Here is a 13,936-nt window from a genome sequence, read left to right as displayed (position 1 = left end):
GGTGTTTTTCAAAGTGCTTTCTCAACAAAATAAAAGCATGGAGACATGGGTGGATGAGGGAGTTTGCTTTGAATATTAAAAATTAATTAAAATAGTGTATTTGGTCTGTGGTGCTCCAATGCAGTAAAGATCCGCTTTAAAGAGGAACTACAGTCTGCTCACATAATATGTAATAAAAACATCTTTGCCATTCTGAAGCTTCCCTACAACCACTTTGCATATTATTTTATATATACTGCGATTCTATACTTGCCAAATATGCTGCAGAAATCTCCCTCCACTGAGTCTGGCTGCAACCATTTTAACTGTGGGCAGCTGAAGCTGCTGCCTGTTTACTTCCTTGATTTATACACACACCCCTCCAGCTCTCATTTGCCCTCTTATGATTCATCCCTCTCCCTTCCTGACAAAGAGAAGAAGCTGTGCATGAGGTCATATACCTAGGCTTTTTACCAGACAAGAAACAGGAAGTGGGCTGTATAAGATATTTACTGGCAGAAAAAAAAATGTTTTACTATCCAAAATTAAAACAAGGGCAGAAGATTTAATAGATGGAAAGTTGAAAAAATGACCGAAGTTTCGCTTTAAGTATCATCTGCTGTAATTGATTTTATTGAATATTTATCCTCTGTAAAATTAGAGCTCCACAATTCTAGGAAAAATGAGAATCACGATTTTTTTGCTTAGAATAAAGATCACGATTCTAGCGGCGCAACATCTTTCACATTATACAAAAAAATTAGGCTAACGTTACCGTTTTTTTTTTTTTTTTTTATTAAAGAGAATTTTTCTCCCAAAAAATTGCATTTGAAAGATCGCTGCGCAAATACAGTGGCATGAAATATTGCAACAACCACCATTTTATTCTCTAGAGTCTCCGCTAAAATATAATATATAATGTTTGGGGGTTCTAAGTAATTTTCTATCAAAAAATAATGGAACTTGAAACCAACAAGTGTCAGAAAAAGTCTAGTAAAAGTTTAGTCTTTAAGTGGTTAAACTTCCTTCATTTACAGACAGAAGTCCATTCCTTTAATCTAAAGAACAAAACGTTACAATGTTTATAGTTAGCTCAGCAGCTGAGAAATGTTGTTAAACTTGGCAGACTGCCTGGTTTTTTGTTTTTTTCTTGTGTGACAGCTGTCGGCTCGAGCAATGAACTCTGCATAGAATTGGGAAAATGCTTTGTTAAGATCGTGAGGGGGAAAGAATCGCGATCTCGATTATTAGCGATTAATCGTGCAGCTCTATTGTAAATCTAGTTTATCCACGGGTGCATTTTAACTCTCTACTATGGGCTACAAAAAGCGGCAAGACTCCCCAGTACACACTAGGGATGACAGCAGAGATACCACTATAAAATGACTCAATTATTTTGGAAACATTAAGCTGGAAAAAAAAAAAAAAAAGACACGTCCAACAAGGTCAATCTGACTAAAAGTATGTATTCTGTACAACTAAGCATGAACTGTCAATTTATTGTATCTAATCCAGGCCTGGGCGAATCCCAGCTGACAGGAAGCCAGTAAAGGCAGGTTTTTAGAAGAGGATCGGGGCTGCTCTGTGCAAAACCATTGCACAGAGCAGGCACAGTGCCTTGAAAAAGTATTCATACTCCTTGAAATTTTCCACATTTTGTCATGTTCCAACCAAAAACGTAAATGTATGTTATTGGGATTTTATGCGATAGACCAACAAAAAGTGGTACATACAGTGGGGCAAAAAAGTATTTAGTCAGCCACCAACTGTGCAAGTTCTCCCACTTAAAAAGATGAGAGAGGCCTGTAATTGTCATCATAGGTATACCTCAACTATGAGACACAAAATGTGGAAACAAATCCAGACAATCACATTGTCTGATTTTTGAAAGAATTTATTTGCAAATTATGGTGGAAAATAAGTATTTGGTCAATATTAAAAGTCCATCTCAATACTTTGTTATATATCCTTTGTTGGCAATGACCGAGGTCAAACGTTTTCTGTAAGTCTTCACAAGGTTGTCACACACTGTTGCTGGTATGTTGGCCCATTCTTCCAGGCAGATCTCCTCTAGAGCAGTGATGTTTTGGGGCTGTCGCTGGGCAACACGGACTTTCAACTCCCTCCAAAGGTTTTCTATGGGGTTGAGATCTGGAGACTGGCTAGGTCACTCCAGGACCTTGAAATGCTTCTTACGAAGTCACTACTTCGTTGCCCGGGCGGTGTTTTTGGGATCCTTGTCATGCTGAAAGACCCAGACACGTTTCACCTTCAATGCCCTTGCTGGTGGGAGGAGGTTTGCACTCAAAATCTCACGATACATGGCCCCATTCATTCTTTCATGTACACGGATCAGTCGTCCTGTTCCCTTTGCAGAGAAACAGCCCCAAAGCATGATGTTGCCACCCCCATGCTTCACAGTAGGTATGGTGTTCTTTGGTTGCAACTCAGCATTCTCTCTCCTCCAAACATGACGAGTTGTCTTTCTACCAAACAGTTCTACTTTGGTTTCATCTGACCATATGCCATTCTCCCAATCCTCTTCTGGATCATCCAAATGCTCTCTAGCAAGCCTCAGACGGGCCCGGACATGTACTGGCTTAAGCAGGGGGACACGTCTGGCACTGCAGGATCTGAGTCCCTGGCGGCGTAGTGTGTTACTGATGGTAGCCTTTGTTACGTTGGTCCCAGCTCTCTGCAGGTCATTCACTAGGTCCCCCGTGTGGTTCTGGTATTTTTGCTCACCGTTCTTGTGATCATTTTGACCCCACGGGGTGAGATCTTGCGTGGAGCCCCAGATCGAGGGAGATTATCAGTGGTCTTGTATGTCTTCCATTTTCTAATTATTGCTCCCACAGTTGATTTCTTCACATCAAGCTGCTTGCCTATTGCAGATTCAGTCTTCTAGACTAGAATTGTTTGGTAGAAAGACAACTCGTCGTGTTTGGAGGAGAGAGAATGCTGAGTTGCAACCAAAGAACACCATACCTACTGTGAAGCATGGGGGTGGCAACATCATGCTTTGGGGCTGTTTCTCTGCAAAGGGAACAGGACGACTGATCCGTGTACATGAAAGAATGAATTTGGCCATGTATCCTGAGATTTTGAGTGCAAACCTCCTCCCATCAGCAAGAGCATTGAAGATGAAACGTGTTTGTAGGTGACCAAATACTTATTTTCCACCATAATTTGCAAATAAATTCTTTCAAAATTCAGACAATGTGATTGTCTGGATTTGTTTCCACATTTTGTCTGTCATAGTTGAGGTATACTTATGATGACAATTACAGGCCTCTCTCATCTTTTTAAGTGGGAGAACTTGCACAATTGGTGGCTGACTAAATACTTTTTTGCCCCACTGTAATTGTGAAGTGGAAGGAAAATGATAAATGGGGTTTCAATTTTTTTTTTTACAAATAAATATGTGAAAAGTGTGGGGTACATTTGTATTCAGCTCCCCTGAGTCAATACTTTGTAGAACCGCCTTTCAGTGCAATTCCAGCTGCAAGTCTTTTTGGGGATGTCTCTACCAGCTTTGCACATCTCTAGAGAGTGACATTTTTGCCCATTCTTCTTTGCAAAATAGCTCAAGCTCTGTCAGATTGGATGGAGAGCGTCTGTGAACAGCAATTTTAAAGTCCTGCCACAGATTCTCAACTGGATTTAGGTCTGCACTTTGACTGGGCCATTCTAACACATGAATATACTTTGATCTAAACCATTCCATTGTAGCTCTGGCAGTATGTTTATGGTCGTTGTCCTGCTGGAAGGTAAGAAAGGTTTTTTTTTGGGACTTTGAGTGAGGCACAAGACACATGGTCAGAGAAATTAAAAAATGTTATAACTGACATATGAACAAAGCATACCTCATAAACATATGATACATGGTTGAACATGAGTATTTTTATCTATATACAAGGTAATGGCATAGAGAAAAGAAGGATTCATATATATGTATATACACATGCACGCATCTGAAATTGCATAGTATCCCATGGAAGTAATTAATGTAAAAAGCCAAATGCTTATTGAGTAAGGGATACAAATGGTTTAAAAGATACAAATGAATTAATCACAGTTGAGGTCAAGCCAAGCCATGTGTTGGGAACATGATAATATTGATAGGCTCAACGCGTTTCGTGGCCAGGTGCCACTTATCAGGAGAAAAAACGCACAGCATATCTGAAAAAAAATTTAAGAAAAAAAAAGGTACCAAATAGGATCTAATATTTTGCCCGGATAGTAAAAAAGAAGGTAGGGGCAAGGGAAAACAAGATGTACATCTCCCTGGAATACTTATGTATAAATTGTTCCAAGTAACCAGTGTTGCAAGTCAGGATCTGCGAGGTAAGTCTGTCCCGGGAGCTGAAAGAATGAACCCAAGGAGGAAGCGAGCACACCAACACACCCCAGGAACACCCTCTAAACGCAATAGGCAATGGTGAAAAAAATTCCAAATATGTCTGTAGAGTAAATGATATTGAACCAATGTGTGAATGGTACCAGTATATGCATACAGTATTCATGAACTAAAGACCAACATCCATTATTGCCTGAAAGAGTGAAAAGTGTAGTAGATACAAAGTGAAGGGAATAATATATCACATAGAGAAAGCAAAATAAATAAATAAATCGCATGAAAACCATGCAATACTCCAAGGGTGAAGAAAAACAAAGGAGGTGTGCAGTCTTGGTGATAGAGGAAATCATAGGGCTAGTTACCTGGTGACATTGCAAAGAGACATGCTCTGAGACATGATGTGCATGTGTGAGGAGAGAGGTCAAAGTGAAAACAAGACTCCCAGTGGGGGTATAAGTAACACCCAACACTCCCTGGGCTCCTCCCATATACAATCATGGATAAGAAACCTGGAAAAAGGGAAAAGTATAATGGATACGAAGTGAAAGAAAACATATACCACAAAGGAGAAAAGAGAATGGAAAAGTGAAAAATCGCATAAAGATCATGGAGTTTTCCAGAAAGGGGGAAAAGTGAGGAAAAACAGAAAGGTGTGCGATAATGGCGATAAAGTGAAAATCGCAGGGATAGTTACCTGGCACTTTTTTCAGATATGCTATGCGTTTTCTCCTGATGAGTGGCACCTGGCCATGAAATGCATCAAGCTTATCAATGTCATCATGTTCCCAACACATAGCTAGACCTCAACTGTCATTTGTATCTTATAACCCATTTGTATCCATTACTCAGTAAGCATTTGGCTTCTTACATTAATTACTTCCATGGGATACTATGCGATTTCAGATGCGTGCATGTGTATATACATATATATGAATCCTTCTTTTCTGTATGCCATTGCCTTGTATACAGATAAAAATACTCACGTATTTTTATCTGTATACAACCATTACATTACAACCATGTATCATATGTTTATGAGGTATGCTTTGTTCATGTCAATTTACCAATTTTATAATTTCTCTGACCATGTGTCTTGTGCCTCACTCAAAGTCCCAAAAACCCCTTTCTTATTTCTGAATTAGGGATGGAGGTGCATAGTATCATGCACCTCATTTAAAGTCCCAAAACACCCTTTTGTCCTGCTGGAAGGTGATCCTCCGCCCCAGTCTCAAACTTTTTGCAGACTAACAGGTTTTCTTCTAAGATTGCCCTATATTTAGCTCCATCTATCTTCCTATCATTTCTGACCAGCTTCACTGTCCCTGCTGAAGAAAAGCATCCCCACAACATGATGCTGCCACCACCACATTTCACGGTGGGGATGGGGTGTTCACAGTGATGTGTAGTGTTATGCCTTGTACACACGGGCGGACTTTTCGACCGGACTGGTCCGACAAACTTTCCAGCGGCCTTTCGACAGACTTTCTCACGAACGGACTTGCCTACACACGATCACACCAAAGTCCGACGGATTAGTACGTGATGATGTACACCGGACTAAAACAAGGAAGTTGATAGCCAATAGCTACCCTAGCGTTGGTTTTTGTCCGTCGGACTAGCATACAAACGAGCGGATTTCTGGGTGCGGCGGAGTTACGACGTACAGATTTGAAGCATGTTCCAAATCTAAAGTCCGTCAGATTTGCGACTGGAAAAGTCCGCTGAAGGTCCGGTGAAGCCCACACACGATCGGATTGTCCGCCGGATTTGGTCCATCGGCGTCCGTCAGACCAGTCCGGTAGAAAAGTCTGACCGTGTGTACGCCCCATTAGTTTTCTGCCACAAATAGTGTTTTTCTTTTAGGCCAAAAAGTTTAAATTTTGGTCTCATCTGACCAGATCACCTTCTTCCACATGTTTGCTGTGTCCCCCACATGGCTTCTTGCAAACTGCAAACAGGACTTCTTACGGCTTTCTTTCAACAATGGCTTTCTTCTTGCCACTCTTCCATAAAGGTCAGATTTGTGGAGAGCACGACTAATAGTTGTCCTGTGAACAGATTCTCCCACCTGAGCTGTGGATCTCTGCATCGTCTCCAGAATTACCATGGGCCTCTTGGCTGCTTCTCCGATTAATGCTCTCCTTGCCCGGACTGTCAGTTTAGGTGGACGGTCATGTCTTGATAGGTTTGCAGTTGTGCCATACTCTTTCCATTTTCGGATGATGGATTGAACAGTGCTCTGTGAGATGTTCAAAGCTTGGGAGATTATTTTATAACCTAACCCTGCTTTAAACTTCTCCACAACTTAATCCCTGACCTGTCTGGTGTGTTCCTTCATGATGCTGTTTGTTCACTAGGGTTCTCTAACAAACCTCTGAGGGCTTCACAGAACAGCTGTATTTATACTGAGATTAAATTACACACAGGTGGACTCTATTTACTAATTAGGTGACTTCTGAAGGCAATTGGTTTGGCTAGATTTTAGTTAGTGCCGGTTCACACAGGGGCCACCTGTCAGGAGACTTGTCAGCCTGACAAGTCGCGCTCCATGCAGTACAATGGAATCGTTCCAATAGGAGCGACTCAAGTCGCTCCGACTTAGAAAAAGGTTCCTGTACTACTTGGGGGCAACTTCAGAGCGACTTGCATTGACCACTACACAAAAGTCGTTTTGCAAGTCACGCTAAAGTCGCGCTGTATGAGGTGGCTTCAGAGTCTGACGAGAGTTGGGCGACTTTGAAGCCGCTCCCAGTGTGAACTGGCACTTAGGGGTATCAAGAGTTAAGGGTGCTGAATACAAATGCACACATATTTATTTGTAAAAAAATAAATAAATTCAAAACCATTTATCATTTTCCTTCCACTTCACAATTTTGTGCCACTTTGTGTTGGTCTATCATATAAAATCCCAATAAATACATTTACGTTTTTGGTTGTAACATGACAAAATGTGGAAAATTTCAAGGGGTATGAATACTTTTTCAAGGCACTCTAAGTATAACATTTTTGCTATTTAAACAAACAAATTTAAAAAAAAAAGGAACCTTTACAATCACTTTAAAAGCTGAAGTTTATGTGTGGCAATTTTTATAAGATTTGATTGGTCTAGCTTGGACCAGTGTCAGTATATATGTGCCATACCTGTAGGATCCCGGAGGAAACAGCAATTGCCATTGGCTTTTGGGTATTGTGTCAAATGGCTGATGTGCTGCATAGTAAATACTCACGTTGCATAGACTCCATTCAGAGAACATTTTGCATCTTGTCAATAAATGCAAAGTGTTCTATGATTGAAGTAGTTGGATATTATGACATCACCACACCTGTCTATCTCGCCCAATCACGGGATCGGGAAGAAAGTTGAGATCTCTGTAGCAGAGGTGACTACTACAGCGGATTCCAGTTTCCACAGGGATCCAACAGGTATGCCACATACAATTGCATTGCTCCAAGCTGGACCAATGTAACTAGTTAAAAATTACCGTACATCTAATTCAGCTTTACAAATTACAGCTATTGACTAACTTTAGAGGGTTTCTCTAAGTATTGTTTATGGTGCTGGCTGCTAAAAAAAAAAAAAAAAAAAAAAAAAAAAGCCTGTATTCTCCTGGATTAGACAGACTGGTTTCGCCATCCACATTAATTTGCTTCTAATGTAATTATTTTGAATCATTTAATTACGTTGTCGTGCCATAGATGGCTTTTCATATTATTTGGTCTTACCGTGTTAGCCTTACTGAGTTTTAGTAGTGACAGGCGCCTACTTTATATGTACCTTAAAGCGTGGATGATAATGTCCTTAAGAAAACACATTTAATCAATAAAATGGAGTTTAAATTAAAAGACAAATGTAGAAGTATGCAGAGAAGGATTTTCCTAATGTGCATATTTCTCAAAGTTACTATGTATTAAAAGCCAGTGGATGACCCCAATAGCCAGGCAACTGACATCTACCTGTATACAGCTGCACACAGCTATTCAGGTGTATGGGCGGCTGTACGCAGCACCTGGGCTTCCCAGGCATGGAGAAAAGCCAGATTTATACTTTGTACAGCCCTAATGCACTCACGTGCATGAGGCCTTCAATGCATACAAGGGAGTACAGTGGTAATACAGCCTATTGGCCACCAGCCGACTGCATCCTAGCAACCTAGGAGGCAGGAGCACCTTCATCCAGCAACACTAGGCAACAGAGGCTGCCTCCGTCCTAGCAACCCGGGATACTAGGCAACAGGGGCTGCCTCCGTCCTAGCAACCCGGGATACTAGGCAACCGGGGCTGCCTCCGTCCTAGCAACCCGGGATACTAGGCAACCGGGGCTGCCTCCGTCCTAGCAACCCGGGATACTAGGCAACCGGGGCTGCCTCCGTCCTAGCAACCCGGGATACTAGGCAACCGGGGCTGCCTCCGTCCTAGCAACCCGGGATACTAGGCAACCGGGGCTGCCTCCGTCCTAGCAACCCGGGATACTAGGCAACCGGGGCTGCCTCCGTCCTAGCAACCCGGGATACTAGGCAACCGGGGCTGCCTCCGTCCTAGCAACCCGGGATACTAGGCAACCGGGGCTGCCTCCGTCCTAGCAACCCGGGATACTAGGCAACCGGGGCTGCCTCCGTCCTAGCAACCCGGGATACTAGGCAACCGGGGCTGCCTCCGTCCTAGCAACCCGGGATACTAGGCAACCGGGGCTGCCTCCGTCCTAGCAACCCGGGATACTAGGCAACCGGGGCTGCCTCCGTCCTAGCAACCCGGGATACTAGGCAACAGGGGCTGCCTCCGTCCTAGCAACCCGGGATACTAGGCAACAGGGGCTGCCTCCGTCCTAGCAACCCGGGATACTAGGTAACAGGGGCTGCCTCCGTCCTAGCAACCCGGGATACTAGGCAACAGGGGCTGCCTCCGTCCTAGCAACCCGGGATACTAGGCAACAGGGGCTGCCTCCGTTCTAGCAACCCGGGATACTAGGCAACAGGGGCTGCCTCCGTCCTAGCAACCCGGGATACTAGGCAACAGGGGCTGCCTCCGTCCTAGCAACCCGGGATACTAGGCAACAGGGGCTGCCTCCGTCCTAGCAACCCGGGATACTAGGCAACAGGGGCTGCCTCCGTCCTAGCAACCCGGGATACTAGGCAACAGGGGCTGCCTCCGTCCTAGCAACCCGGGATACTAGGCAACAGGGGCTGCCTCCGTCCTAGCAACCCGGGATACTAGGCAACAGGGGCTGCCTCTGTGCTAGCAACCCGGGATACTAGGCAACAGGGGTTGCCTCCGTGCTAGCAACCCGGGATACTAGGCAACAGGGGCTGCCTCCGTGCTAGCAACCCGGGATACTAGGCAACAGGGGCCGCCTCCGTCCTAGCAACCCGGGATACTAGGCATAAATTGCAACATGTGAAAAATATTAACATACAGGTGCAAATTTAGGATAAAATGTCCACTCCTTCACCAGATTGATTAATAAAAACCATAAACGTTCATCAAAATTAAAGTTTCTAGTGCATAAATCCAGTGTTCATATAAAGTGCTTTTCATCATGCACCTTAAAACCAGTGCAGAACTTATAGCATGCTTCAGTGCTCTTCCAGTGTTCCCCAAAAGCCTATGCGCTCACCTTCAGATCCCCCTGAAGAAGGCACGTGATCCCTGTGCCGAAGACGCGTCAGGGGAGGGGCCAGGACGGAGCTGTCAGCAGAGGTAGTGAGACGAGATAGACACACCGCACCGCACGCCGTACCAACGATTTGGTTCATACATACAGAGCCCTGAATAGGATGGTGCACTCACGCACCTATATTATGTGAGTACCCCTATGAAGGGAATATTTATTTTTAATAAAGTCCTTACAATATCACGCTATGGAGCTTTTTCTCTTTTATCCATGATCTGGAATACTACTGATTGAGGGAGTTGGATTTCATCACCTGCATATCGTTAGAGCCCAGGAGTGGCTTCCAAGCGTGTTTGGGCATAGTTTAAGTACTGTGTCACACGCTCTGAGGTGAGCGCATAGGCTTTTGGGGAACACTGGAAGAGCACTGAAGCATGCTATAAGTTCTGCACTGGTTTTAAAGAGCATGATGAAAAGCACTTTATATGAACACTGGATTTATGCACTAGAAACCTTAATTTTGATGAACGTTTATGGTTTTTATTAATCAATCTGGTGAAGGAGTGGACATTTTATCCTAAATTTGCACCTGTATGTTAATATTTTTCACATGTTGCACTTTATGAGTTGTATCACAACATTAATGTTACACGGATTATAATAGATTTCTGAATATATTCCCTTTTGATAGTTAAGCACTTTATATTAATATATATGCAACTTAAAATAAGTTGCATTTGCGCTAGGAAACCAAAAAAAAAAAAAAAATATATATATATATATATATATATATATATATATATATATATATATATATATATATTTTTTTTTTTTTTGGTTTCCTAGCGCAAATGCAACTTTATTTTAATTCATGAGTGTACCTACACGAGTAGGAAACGTGTTTAGCGTTTGCAGCTTGGTTACGATACGCGCTCACTTTTATAGTACTGTTCCATTGTTGGCTCGCAAGATCTATTTTATTATTTCCGGGATACTAGGCAACAGGGGCCGCCTCCGTCCTAGCAACCCGGGATACTAGGCAACAGAGGCTTCCTCCGTCCTAGCAACCAAGGATACTAGGCAACAGAGGCTGCCTCCGTCCTAGCAACCAAGGATACTAGGCAACAGAGGCTGCCTCCGTCCTAGCAACCAAGGATACTAGGCAACAGAGGCTGCCTCCGTCCTAGCAACCAAGGATACTAGGCAACAGAGGCTGCCTCCGTCCTAGGAACCAAGGCGGCATGGGCCAAAAGGAGCTAAATATTCTACAATACTGTATAATGGCTATAACATTACATATGTTACATCCCATTTGTAGGCATGTTGTAGAGACATCTCTAAATGCTTTTAAAAGAATACTAGTATTACTCACGGTTCAGGGATAGGAAAAAGTCACATTACCAGAACATACCATTTTTGCAAGTAGTCCTGCGCTTCTAAACGAGCACCGATCTCAAATGTGATCCCGGGCCGAATAGGCGGATTCTTACTCATCCTCACTTCTTCCATCATCCCGCCCTCCACCTGAGAAAAACAAAATCACTTATGGATTTCAATGATTATTTACCTTCTGTCTATGGTACCGGCTCCCCTGGTGTCAGCTCTCTGTCTCGCTGCAAACACACTGACTCTCACTCTGTACTCTCTCCATGGCACCAGCTTCCTCTCACCCTCCGGTGTCAGCGCTCTCATGTGTGAGATTTGTGTCTCCCTGGTGTCAGTCATCTCCCCATTTCTGTCTGCTGTCAGGTATCTTGTGTGTCAGCTTGTTACTCCCGTCTCTTCCTGATGTCACCTCTCTCTCTCCCTCTCTGTCTTCCCCCAATGTCACCACACTCTCTCTCTCTGCGGTGTCACCTCTCTATCTCTCCCCCCAATGTCACCTCTCTCTCACACCCTCTCTCTGGTCTCACTTCTCTCCCCAAGTGTCACTCCCTCCTCTCTCTTTCTCCCCCGCTTCGGTGTCGTCCCACACTCTCTCTCTCTCTCTCACCCCCGCCTCTGTGTCGTCCCTCTCTCTCTCTCCCCCGCCTCGGTGTCGCCCCCCTCTCTCTCTCCCCCGCCTCGGTGTCCCCCCCCTCTCTCTCTCCCCCGCCTCGGTGTCCCCCCCTCTCTCTCTCTCCCGCCTTGGTGTCTCCCCCCTCTCTCTCTCTCTCTATCCCCGCCTCGGTGTCGCCCCCCTCTCTCTCTCCCCCGCCTTGGTGTCCCCCCCTCTCTCTCTCTCTCTCCCGCCTCGGTGTCTCCCCCCCCCTCTCTCTCTCTCTCCCGCCTTGGTGTCTCCCCCCTCTCTCTCTCTCTATCCCCGCCTCGGTCGGTGTCGCCCCCCTCTCTCTCCCACCTCGGTGTCGCCCCCCCTCTCTCTCTCTCCCGCCTCGGTGTCGCCCCCCCTCTCTCTCTCTCCCGCCTCGGTGTCGCCCCCCCTCTCTCTCCCGCCTCGGTGTCGCCCCCCCTCTCTCTCCCGCCTCGGTGTCGCCCCCCTCTCTCTCCCGCCTCGGTGTCGCCCCCCTCTCTCTCCCGCCTCGGTGTCGCCCCCCTCTCTCTCCCGCCTCGGTGTCGCCCCCCTCTCTCTCCCGCCTCGGTGTCGCCCCCCTCTCTCTCCCGCCTCGGTGTCGCCCCCCTCTCTCTCCCGCCTCGGTGTCGCCCCCCTCTCTCTCCCGCCTCGGTGTCGCCCCCCTCTCTCTCCCGCCTCGGTGTCGCCCCCCTCTCTCTCCCGCCTCGGTGTCGCCCCCCTCTCTCTCTCTCTCCCGCCTCGGTGTCGCCCCCCTCTCTCTCTCTCCCGCCTCGGTGTCGCCCCCCTCTCTCTCTCTCCTCGGTGTCGGCCCCTCTCTCCCGCCTCGGTGTCGCCCCCCTCTCTCTCTCTCCTCGGTGTCGGCCCCTCTCTCCCGCCTCAGTGTCGCCCCCCTCTCTCTCTCTCTCTCTCTCCCGCCTCGGTGTCGCCACCTCTCTCTCCCGCCGTGGTGTCTCCCCCCTCTCTCTCTCTATCCCCCACCTCGGTCGGTGTCACCCCCCTCTCTCTCTCCTGCCTCGGTGTCACCCCCTCTCTCTCTCCCGCCTTGGTGTCACCCCCCTCTCTCTCCTGCCTCGGTGTCACCCCCCTCTCTCTCCTGCCTCGGTGTCGCCCCATCTCTTTTTCTCTCTCTCCTGCCTCGGAGTCGCCCCATCTCTCTCTATCCCCCGCCTCGGTGTCGCCCTCTCACCCCCGCCTTGGTGTTGTCCCCTCGCTCTCTCCCCCTCCACCTTGATGTCACCCCTCCCTCTCTCTATCCCACCTCGGTGTCACCTCCATCTCTGGTGTCACCTCTACCCTCTCCCAGGTGTCACCTCCATCTCTGGTGTCACCTCTCCTTCTCTTTAATGTCACCTATCATTCCCTCTCTCTGGTGTCGCCTCTCTCACCCCGTTGTCAATATCTTACTCCCTGTCTGGTGTCACCTCTCCATCTCCCAGGTGTGTCTCTCACCTCCATGCAGTCAGCTCACAGCACGGACCGGGGGGTGAGAACGCAGCTTCTCTCGTCTCTAGTCCCGGGCCGTCCGGTCTCCGGGAAGCCTCATCTTCACCAACCGCTTCTCCGCCGGACTCCCCTCCCGCTGCTCCCTCAGAGCCCCTCAGCCAATCACTCACCGAGACGTCACAGACCTGAGACGCACGGCTTCCGGGTCAACGCGTCCTACCTGGGACGCACGGCCGCCGTCTCCTAGGTGAGGAGCCAGTGACTTCCGGCGTGGCTAGCTGGCGGTCCTCCCCCCGCTACAGATCAGCTGGATGGTCATGTGACTGGTCGAGCTGTGTGGGCGGGGCCAACCTCATGCAGTAAAGAGATGTGCTGTAATGACAGGATGTGCTGTGTTGTCAAGGTTACTCACCCACTGATAGGACCAAAGACACACAAAATGTAATACATACCTTCTTCTATACAGTGCCATATATCCATCTCTCTATACACAGTGCCATCCCCTATATACCATATATCCATTTCACTACACACA

The 13,936-nt window shown here is 46.6% G+C and overlaps 1 protein-coding gene across 1 annotated transcript in view; it reads right to left on the bottom strand.

Moving 5' to 3' along the window:
* The window catches only part of PHF20L1 (PHD finger protein 20 like 1), a 204,952-nt gene extending 191,338 nt beyond the window's left edge, over window positions 1-13,614 (bottom strand). Inside the window, exons 1-2 of the mRNA XM_073632269.1 lie at window positions 13,408-13,614; window positions 11,359-11,471 (exon numbers count right to left, since the gene is read on the bottom strand). Of these exons, the coding sequence (XP_073488370.1) occupies window positions 11,359-11,471; window positions 13,408-13,413 (119 nt within the window). The 5' untranslated portion in view covers window positions 13,414-13,614. The remainder of the gene's footprint in view (window positions 1-11,358; window positions 11,472-13,407) is intronic.
* Between the last annotated feature and the right edge of the window lie 322 nt (window positions 13,615-13,936).

This window comes from Aquarana catesbeiana, linkage group LG05 (assembly GCF_042186555.1).
Source record: "Aquarana catesbeiana isolate 2022-GZ linkage group LG05, ASM4218655v1, whole genome shotgun sequence".
NCBI lineage: Eukaryota > Metazoa > Chordata > Amphibia > Anura > Ranidae > Aquarana > Aquarana catesbeiana.
This window is presented reverse-complemented; position numbering and strand designations above follow the sequence as displayed.